The sequence below is a fragment of the Microtus ochrogaster genome, unplaced genomic scaffold (genome assembly GCF_000317375.1).
Source record: "Microtus ochrogaster isolate Prairie Vole_2 unplaced genomic scaffold, MicOch1.0 UNK27, whole genome shotgun sequence".
Taxonomy (NCBI): Eukaryota; Metazoa; Chordata; class Mammalia; order Rodentia; family Cricetidae; genus Microtus; species Microtus ochrogaster.
Genome location: NW_004949125.1, coordinates 635,781 through 645,975, shown reverse-complemented (window position 1 = coordinate 645,975; position 10,195 = coordinate 635,781). Strand labels below are relative to the sequence as shown.

General features: G+C 48.2%; 1 protein-coding gene across 1 annotated transcript in view; it reads left to right on the top strand.

Annotated features, from left to right (window-relative positions):
• Window positions 1-10,195, top strand: part of Card11 (caspase recruitment domain family member 11) — a 69,980-nt gene that overhangs the window by 36,849 nt on the left and 22,936 nt on the right. Inside the window, exons 6-11 of the mRNA XM_026789742.1 lie at window positions 2,126-2,305; window positions 3,610-3,762; window positions 4,821-4,946; window positions 6,085-6,282; window positions 8,129-8,305; window positions 9,996-10,047. Of these exons, the coding sequence (XP_026645543.1) occupies window positions 2,126-2,305; window positions 3,610-3,762; window positions 4,821-4,946; window positions 6,085-6,282; window positions 8,129-8,305; window positions 9,996-10,047 (886 nt within the window). The remainder of the gene's footprint in view (window positions 1-2,125; window positions 2,306-3,609; window positions 3,763-4,820; window positions 4,947-6,084; window positions 6,283-8,128; window positions 8,306-9,995; window positions 10,048-10,195) is intronic.

Genomic DNA, 10,195 nt, shown 5'->3' with positions numbered 1-10,195 from the left:
TCTATAGACCAGGCTGGTCTCGAACTCACAGAGATCCGCCTGCCTCTGCCTCCCGAGTGCTGGGATTAAAGGCGTGTGCCACCATCGCCCGGCTCTTTCTGTCTTCTTAAATGGCTGCAGAAACAGTGGGCCTGGAGTCCAATGAGCAAGTGGCACAAAGGAGGGAGGAGAATATGGTGTGGGTTCAGATCACAGGGGCATGGTAAGAACTCTGGGATTTATCCTCCCAAGAACGGGAAACTCCTGACGGATTGCGAGCTGGGACGTGACAGCTGATTTACCTCTCAGGAGGCTTGCTCTGGCTGCCTGGTGGAAAGCAGATTCTTGGGATATTTATTAAGCACCTGCCATGAGTGAGACACTATGCTAAGCACTGCAGGGGACGTGGGGGATATATAACCTGAGTTCTGCTTGGGTCACATTCAATTTAATGAAATAGACTGGTCAGTAAACAAGCTGTGGGAATTCAGGTAGATTGAGTCTTCATTTCAGTTAAGAGCATGAAGCCAGGCATTGAGGGTGCATGCTTATACTCTCAACACTAGGAAGAATGAGGCAAGAGAATCATAAGTTCAAGGCCAGCACTAGCTACATAACAAGTTGGAGTCCAGCCTGGTTACACAACAAGACCGTGCCTAGGAAAATAAGGGAGGGCTGTAGAGATGGCTTAGTGGTTAAGAGCGTGTGATGCTCTTCCAGAGGACCTAGATTCAGTTCCCAGCACCCACATGGCAGCTTGCAGCCATCTGTGACTCCGGTTCCAAAGATGTCTGATGCTCTCTTCTGGCCTTCATGAGCACCAGGCACGTATGTGGTGCAGATACACATGCAAACAAAACACTCATATCCATAAAATAAGTAAATCTTTTTTAGGACATTTTATCTTCCAGAGTTTAGGTTTTCACTTCTGATTTTATGGCCTTATTAGCTATGGCTTTAGGGATTGGGAGTTGTTTGTTGATTTGTTTGTTCCTTGGTTTTTTCTCATTTGTACAAGATGACAAAGGAAATGGTATCTTGCTCTAGGATTGCTGAGATAATATCATCAGTTTTTAGCAAAGTAAGTCTCATATATGTGTGAGACTGAAGTCTGGTCCCAGCCCCAGAAAACTTCCTTGAGCTGAACTCCAATGATGCTGAATAGAAATTGTTTTACAAGGATCAAGAAGAGAAGGCCTCTGGGATGTTTATGTGGGATTTGGGGAAAACAGCCTATAGTGGAGACTTAGAAGTTTCTTTATTAGAACTTTATTTTGAGTTATGCTCCAAAAGATGGGATGGATGGATGGATGGATGGATGGATGGATGGATGGATGGATTGACAATAAACAGACGAATGGACAGATGGATGGATGGACAGATGGATGGAAGGATGGATGGATAGATGGATGGATGAATGGATGGACAGATGGATAGAAGGACGGATGGATGGAAGATGGATGGATGGATGGATGGATGGATGGATGGATGGATGGATGGATAAATGGATGGATGGACAGATGGATGAAAGGACAGATAGATGGAAGGATGGATGGACAGATGGATGGATGATGGAGGGAAGGATGGATGGATGGATGGACAGATGCATGAATGGATGGACGGATGGAGGGACAGATGGACGGATAGACGGATGTATAGGTGGATTGATGGATGGAAATAAGGACAGATGATGTATGGATGAACAGACAGATGGACGGATGGATGGAAGGATAGATAGGTAGGTAGATAGGTAGATAGATAGATACTAAGGAAAGTTGCATGCATTAGGGAATTCATATGCAAGTATGGAAGTGTGAGTGTGAAGACCACAGGACAACTTCAGCCATATTTTCTCAGGCACCACTCACCTCGTGTTTTGAGGCAGGGGTTCTCACTGTCCTACATCTCACCTAGTAAGCTAGGCTGGCCAGCCAGTGAGCCCAGGGATATGCCTGTTTCTACCTTCCCAACACTTGGATTAAAGGCACTTACCACCATGCCTAGTTTTTGATATGGGCACTAGGGATCCAAACTCAGGTCCTGATGCTCAGGTGGCAAGCACTCAGATGGCGAGCCATTTCCTCACCTTCTTCCCAGCATCTCTTGCCAGCCATCCTCACCCCTCTGCTGACATGGGTATTTTCAGATTGACCAACTCAAGCATCGATTGAACAAGATGGAGGAGGAATGTAAGCTGGAGAGAAATCAGTCCCTGAAGCTCAAGAACGACATTGAGAACCGGCCCAAGAAGGAGCAGGTCCTGGAACTGGAGCGAGAGAACGAGATGCTGAAGACCAAGATCCAGGAGCTGCAGTCCATCATCCAGGTGAGAAGCAGCATCCTTACGTAGGTGAGGGGGAGGAAGGCGGGGGGGGGGCAGGGTTGTGCACCTGCTAGAGGATGAATACCAAGTCCCAGCTTAGTAGCTACAGGGTCACCGCCAATGCTCTTCAGCCTTGGAACTGCACACTCTTCGGATGGAAAGTAGAAGTGACTAGAAACCCTCTTGGCAGGATTTTTTGTTTGGTTGGTTGCTTGCTTTTGGGGTTTGGGGTTTCGGGGTTTTTGTAGAAAACAGGTAGGTTTTTCTTTGTCTATTTTGGAGTTTTTTATTGTTGTTTTTGTTTTGTCTGGTCTAGTGGTGCAGATCTATCATCCCTGCTACTTGGGAGGCTGAGACTAGATTTTTGCAAGTTTGAGGCCTCCCTAGGACAATAGAGTAAGGTTAAGAACAAACGGCAATTTAATGAAATGTCTAAAATTTAAAAAGTTTAAAGAGGAATGATGATAATATAGTTCAGTGGTAGAGCACCTGTCTAGAATCCCCCAGTGAAGGGGCTGGGGTGTGGCTCAGTGGTAGAGTCTCTGACTCAGATGTCTAGTACCCTGGGTTCACTCCCCAGAACTGTTGGCAGTACCTTGAACATTCTAGGCAAAGTCTATCACTGAACTCCAATCTCAGCCCTTGTTATGGGTGATAATACTTACAGGAAAAAAATGACAAATAAGAATATCATCCACATGGAAACCAATGTCCCAGTTCTGGAACAAGAGAACATTCAGGAAACCTTAGAGATCCCTGAATACTCTACTGAATGTCATTTCCTGTGCTCCAACGTCAAGGGCCTCTCACATTTGTCACCTCAAAAATGTGTGGGTACAGAAGGAGATATCATTGGGGGTCAGTACTCCAAAATATATCTGCAAAGGAAGAAAACGCATCTCCATCCTTCTAGAACATCCCCTAGAACTGCCTGGGGCTCAGGGCTCTTGGAGCAGAGACCGAGTTCTAGATTAGCACGATTTAGTTAGTTGATATTTCATGGGGATAGGGATAGCTGAATGCAGAGGTGTCCCCTTTTTTGTCCCCTCTGAAGTGTCTCAAGGAGTCACAGATGCTTCTCTGGGCTCCAGTAAGAACTGGGAGGGAACAATGGGCTCCGGACTCCCTGCTCCTTTACAGGTAATAAACTTTAAAAAAAAAAATGATAATACGCTGCTGAAAGACCCAGGACAATCCCCTAGTGCATCTGCTTTCCCGCCACAAAATCTGCTGTCTTGGGCCTGCCTGGGACTTAGCCCTTTTGTCCTCCTCCTTCTGTCCTCACCTCCATCCCCAATGCCATCCAGGCTGGCAAGCGCAGTCTGCCTGACTCAGACAAGGCCATCTTGGACATCCTGGAGCATGACCGGAAGGAGGCACTAGAGGACCGGCAGGAACTGGTCAACAAAATTTACAACCTACAGGAGGAAGTCCGCCAGGCGGAGGAGCTTCGGGACAAGGTGGGAGCACCATAGACTTAGGATTGCAGCCAGCTGGGTGCTTCCCCAGCAGGGTGCATGGATGCGTGTTAACAGGAGTCTCTGATATCAAACCCTGATCTGCATTGCTATGCCAGCATCCAGCCCCATTGTGGTTTGTAAATGATGAGTGTCCAAGCAGCCACCAAGTATGTGTCTCCATGGTCCATCCCTCAACAATACACTGGTAATTGACCAGCCCCCTCCTATAGTCCCTTTTGATGAGATAACTGGCAATCAAGACCAAATTAGCACACCAACTCTGGGAGAAGATATGCCAACTGCAGGCACTGAGCAAACAGTCATTGACTGGGGAAATGACTCAGACTGTAAAATGCAAGAGTAAGGATTTAGATTCCTGGAATCTATTTTTTTTTTAAGCCAGACATGGTGACACACACCTGTCATCCTAGGATGACATCCTTGGGAGGTGGAGAGGATGCCTGGGGCTGGCTGGCCAGCCATCCTTGCCCTATCAGTGAGCTCCAGGTTCAGTGCGAGACCCTGTCTCAAGAGCAATAAGAGAAAGATAACTTGATGTTGGCCTCTGGCCATGTGCACCCCTATTCACACATGGATTTACATGCATACACATGTGTATACATACATATCACAAACACCACACACACATACGACACACACATACACACCACACACACATAACATACACATACCACATGCACACACACCATACACACATACACACCACACACACAACATACACATACCACATGCACACAACACACACATATAACACACATAGCACACAACACATACACACCACACACACAACATACACATACCACATGCACACACCACACATACACACCACATATACACACCACACACACAACATACACATACCACATGCACACACCACACATACACACCACATATACACACCACACACACAGACACACACCACACGCATACACCATACACACATACAGAGAGAGACAGAGAGACAGAGAGAGAGTGCTTCTCTCCTTAACTTATTGATGACTTGCTTCGTCTATATTGCTGTCTCCCATTCTGGGCAGTACCTGGAGGAGAAGGAAGACCTGGAGCTCAAGTGCTCAACTCTGGGGAAGGACTGTGAAATGTACAAGCACCGCATGAACACAGTCATGCTGCAGCTGGAGGAGGTGGAGCGAGAGCGTGACCAGGTACAGTGCCGCCCTGGATATGGTGGACCATGAGGCTGCCTAGCAGTGCCCATGGCACATGGAGCCTATTTGACTATGGTCTGAGGTCATGTGGTTTGCGTCCCCGACCACACAGTGCTTTCTCATGAGTCTATCTTTTCTGTCTCTAGCTTAGAGATAAATTCTATTACAGGACAAAGGGGTCATAATACACAGGCCATAGGGAATCATGGGAGCCTGAGCTGCACCCCAGTGGTTCCCATAAGAACATGGTGCTTACCTGGTCTCTTTGGTAAAATGAGGAAGTTAAATTCCAGTTCAGGTACTCATAAAGTGTATGCCCAAGGCAAGGTATTACATATGTCCTCATATGTAAGATGTGAATAGTTACCAAAGCAGTGCCCCACCCACACTGGCATGGTGCAGACCCTGGGGGAAGGGAGGTAGGACACAGCTCTTCACAATTGTACCTACTACATGACAAGAACAGGCTGTACAGTTGTAGGATTGCAGAATACAAAAGAGAGAGCCTGGAATGCCCAAGCTTCAGGGATAAGTTGAGTGTGCTAGTGCAGGCTAGCCCTCTCAGCATTTAAAAGGCAGAAACTGTAGGATCATAAACTTAAGGCCTGTTGAGACTACAGGAGTGAGCTCAACAATAGTTGGGCAACTTAGTGAGACCCTACCTCAAAATACAAAGTAATAAGATAGCTGGAGTTGGATGGATATGGTAGAATGTGTACCTAGAATCCCCCAGTGAGGGCCTGAGGTGTGGCTCAGTGGTAGAGACCCTGCCTAGAATCCCCCAGTGAGGGGCTGGGGTGCGGCTCAATGGTAGAGCACCTCCCTAGAATCCCCCAGTGAGGGGCTGGGGTGTGGCTCAGTGGTAGAGCCCCTGCCTAGAATCCCCCAGTGAGGGGCTGGGGTGTGGCTCAGTGGTAGAGCCCCTGCCTAGAATCCCCAGTGAGGGACTGGGGTGTGGCACAGTGGTAGAGCACATACTTAGTATGCACACAACCCTAGGTTCAATCTATAATCTCTCTCTGGAAAAGGAAGAGAAATGCACAGGGTCCCTTTGCTTGATGTCTGAACGGGAGGTAACGCACATCTCTGACCACACTTTAGTTCACTTGTGGTGAGCACATGCTCTTCCCGGCAGGCCTTCCACTCCCGAGATGAGGCGCAGACCCAGTACTCACAGTGCTTGATTGAGAAGGACAAGTACCGGAAGCAGATCCGTGAGCTGGAGGAGAAGAACGATGAGATGCGAATTGAGATGGTGCGGAGGGAGGCCTGCATTGTCAACCTAGAGAGCAAGCTCCGGCGCCTGTCCAAGGACAGCGGCACTCTCGACCAGGTAGGCTTAGCCAGCCACGTCCCCATACCCACAGCCGGTGTCCTTCAGATCCCCGTTGATGGCTGACCAGGGCAACCCCATCTCACACCATCATCATTGTGTCTCGTGTGCCCTGCCCTCTGACCCATTTGTGTATATGTGTGTGTATGTGCATGCGTGTGTGTCTGTGTTGCACACATGAACATGCGTGCACTAAGGCATGTGCACAGAATTGGGTGGGAGCCACTCATTTCAAAGTTAAGAGTCTGTGAAATGGCTCAGTAGGTAATGGTCTTTGTCACCATGTCTGGTGACCTCAGTTCTATCCCTGAGACCCACGCAGTCCCAAGAAGGACAGAACTAGCACCCTCGAAGTTTCGATGACATTTGGGTTGCCACCCCCTGGCTGAGTGACTCAGATCACTTTTCCAAGCTGGCATGGCTGTCTATGGACCACAGCCAGCAGTGGCCTTCCCTTGGCACTGTCTGATAATGTTAAGGTCATCATGATTAAGATACTCTGTGCTTATTAAAGTCACTGGTGCCCATGGGTGAAAACTCATTAACAGTCAGTAAGGTGGGTGCAGAACTGCATCTCCCAGGAGCCCCCGTGACACCTGGAAATGAAGGAACACTGCTGCTATCCCTTTGAGTAATGTGATTGTGGTAGCTGAAGGTTCCCCAGACTCTGTCCTGGGCAGAGGCTGCATAATCCCATAAAAATACCACATCTCAAGCTGGGAAGATGGCCCTGTAGGCAAAGTGCTTCCCAGACAGGCATGAGGAGCTGACTTCAAGCCTTAGAATATACATTTAGAAATCAAAAAGCCAAGCATGGTGGCACATACCTGCAATCCCAGCACTGGGGAGGTGAGACGCTCACACCCCTGGACCACACTGGCCAGGCACTCTGTATTATTGGGTGAGTTCCAGGTCTGGTGAGAGACTCTGTCTCAAAAACGATGGCATCGGTTGTGACTCTAAAGGTTGTCCTCTGGCCTTCGTATACATATGCACACCTCACACACATGTAGAAACCATTACACACACAGCAAGTGTGTGCAAGACGGCAAGTGCTATGCAATTAGATTCTCACTTTCAAAGAAAGGGGATACAGAATCAAGAGCTGGGCACAGGCAAAATCATGGCGTCTGAACAAGGTTCTCTATTTCAAGCTCAAAGCCATCATTAAACCCCTGGAGGAGACCTTTCCTTTTGGGTTCCAGAAAGACTCCTTGCTTGAGGAGTTCTAGAGGCCACAGGCCCCACCTGGAAGCCCCCTAGCCCGACTTCTCCTGACCACATATGCCACCCCTTCGGCTTTCAGTCTTGCTAATGTAGCTCTTTCCCAGGGAGACCTTCCCTGGCCCCTGTAATGGAATTCAGGAGCCCCTGTGTTATGATTTCATCCTGAGGACACGACAGCTTGTAATTTGCATGATCCCCACCCAGGCCTCTCTATAGTCAGCCCAGCACCAGACACAAGCCACCTTAATGAGTAACTTCTAGATGTCTCCATGGAACTAGAGCTCTCCCACCCCTAGTGAGCAAGGAGAAGCACAGGTGGCATCCTGTCCCTAGAGATTTCATGAGCCAAGACAGAGGGGCAGATGCAGCCAGCAAGGTGCCTAGCAAGTGATGGTCCCAACTGTCTGTTGGACTGGGAAGCAGGAGAGGTAGCAAGAAGGGACAGACCAATGTCAAGGTGTGCTGACAAGCCATGGCATCCAAGTGGACATTCGGGGAGTCAGAAAAGAACAGCCCAGGCTGAGTGTCAAGCTTGGGTACCCAAGGGAAAAATAGCCTGTTGGCCAATCTGCCTTGTGCCTATTGCCAGCTCTCCCTCATGCTCTTCCCTCTGCCACAGAGTCTACCTAGACACCTCCCTGCCACCATCATCTCTCAGAACCTTGGAGACACCAGCCTCAGGACCAATGGCCAAGAAGCCGATGATTCTTCAACCTCAGAAGAATCTCCCGAAGACAGCAAATATTTTCTGCCCTACCACCCACCCCGGCGCCGGATGAACCTAAAGGGCATCCAGGTACCCAGGAGCAAGGGTGGGAGGCAAATGGTAGCATCAGAGCCCTATGCAGGTAGAGATGACACCTGACTCTGCTTGATTATGTCCTGACCTGTTATAACCCTGGACAGAAATCATTCCTGCTTGTGATGTTCATTTGTTTCGAAAGCAAGTGTGTAAGAAAACTGTCTTCAGATTCCTTTCCCAGGCCCCATGTCGGCAGCTAATGCCACAGCAGAAACACTGTCTACCACTTTAATGGGTGCCCATGGAGATCCATGGCATTGAGAGAGCTCATGAGTCAGTGGTCAGGTGAATGGGAGAATGGATGGGTGGTTACATTGATGGATGAATGTATGCATGCATGGAATGTTGTATAGGTAGGAGGATGAAGGGCTGGATGGATGGGAGAATGAATGAATGATGGATGAACGGATAATTACATGGGTGGATAATGGATGGATTAATGATGGTTGGTTACATGGATGGATAGGATGGTGGATGATGGCTGCCTGGGCAGATGGATGGATGGTTACAAGAATGTTGGATGGTGGACTGATGGATGGGTGAGTGGGTGGATGGATGGATTGATGGATGAAATGATTACATGGATAGATGGAATGATGGCTGTATTGGTGGATGAGAGGATGGGTGTTTGGATAGTTACATGGATAAATGGTAGACTGGTGAATGGGTGGATGGATTGTTGGGGGGTGAATGGATGATGAGTAGATATGTGAATGAATGGATCATTACACAGATGGACAATGGATGGATGAATAGATGGGGATAGAGGTGTGCGTGTATGGATGGATATATTGTTATGTGGATGAATGATGGATGAATAGATGATGGATTGAAGGGTAGGTAGATGGATTAGTGGATAGAAGAACGAAGGATAGATGATTACATGGATGAATGGATATGGTTACATGGATGGATAATAGAGTAATGGATGGATGGATGGATGGATGGATGGATGGATGGATGGATGGATGTTTTTATGGGTGGTTTCATAGATTGATGATGCATTGATAGATGCATGAATGGTTGACTAATGGGTAGATAGTTACATGGATAATGGATGAATGGGTGGATAAACGGATGGATGGTGAATGGCTGTATAAATGAATGGGTAGTTACATGGATAGATAAAGGAAGGTGGATGGATGGGTGGGTGGGTGGATGGATGGATTAATGATGAGTAGATATGTCAATGAATAAATATTTCCTTGCATGGATGGATGGTGCATTGATAAGTGGGTAGATAGTAAATGAATAGGTAGATGGACAGTTGCATGGATAGGACCACTTCATCAGAAACTAATTATCCCTGCCTCTCTATGCTCATGGGAGAAGGTCATACATGTGACCAAAGGTGGCAGGCAGCTTCCCTGGAGCCCAGTCTCTCATGGAGGTCCCCTGCATGTGTGTCAACTTGGTATACAGTGCTCCTGAGCCTCAGTATTTTAGATCCCTGTTCAGGGGCTCCCTCAGAGGAGGCTCATCTGGACCAGTTGACTAATCCAGGCCCCAAGGGGGGCAGACCACATCTTCTCCCAGCCACAGGAGACTGGCATCACACGTATGGGCCAAGAAGCTGTGGATCAGGCGGCTTTTTTTATTTTTCTCTTAGCTGCAGTGACGTGTGTCTAGGGCCTTGTTTGATTCATGCCTTCTGTCTTGGGTCTTCTCCTCCCCTCTCTTTCAGCTGCAGAGAGCCAAATCCCCCATCAGCATGAAGCAAGCATCTGAGTTTCAAGGTTAGTGGGCTGCCCGGATCCTGTTTGCCCTTGCTCATCTGTCACTCTGCCTCTCTCATTCCATCTGCTTCTCCCTCTGCAGTGACAGACCCTGCACGTTCAACCTGGGCTAGGCCTCAGGGGTATCAGGGTGGCGAGCATCCATCAC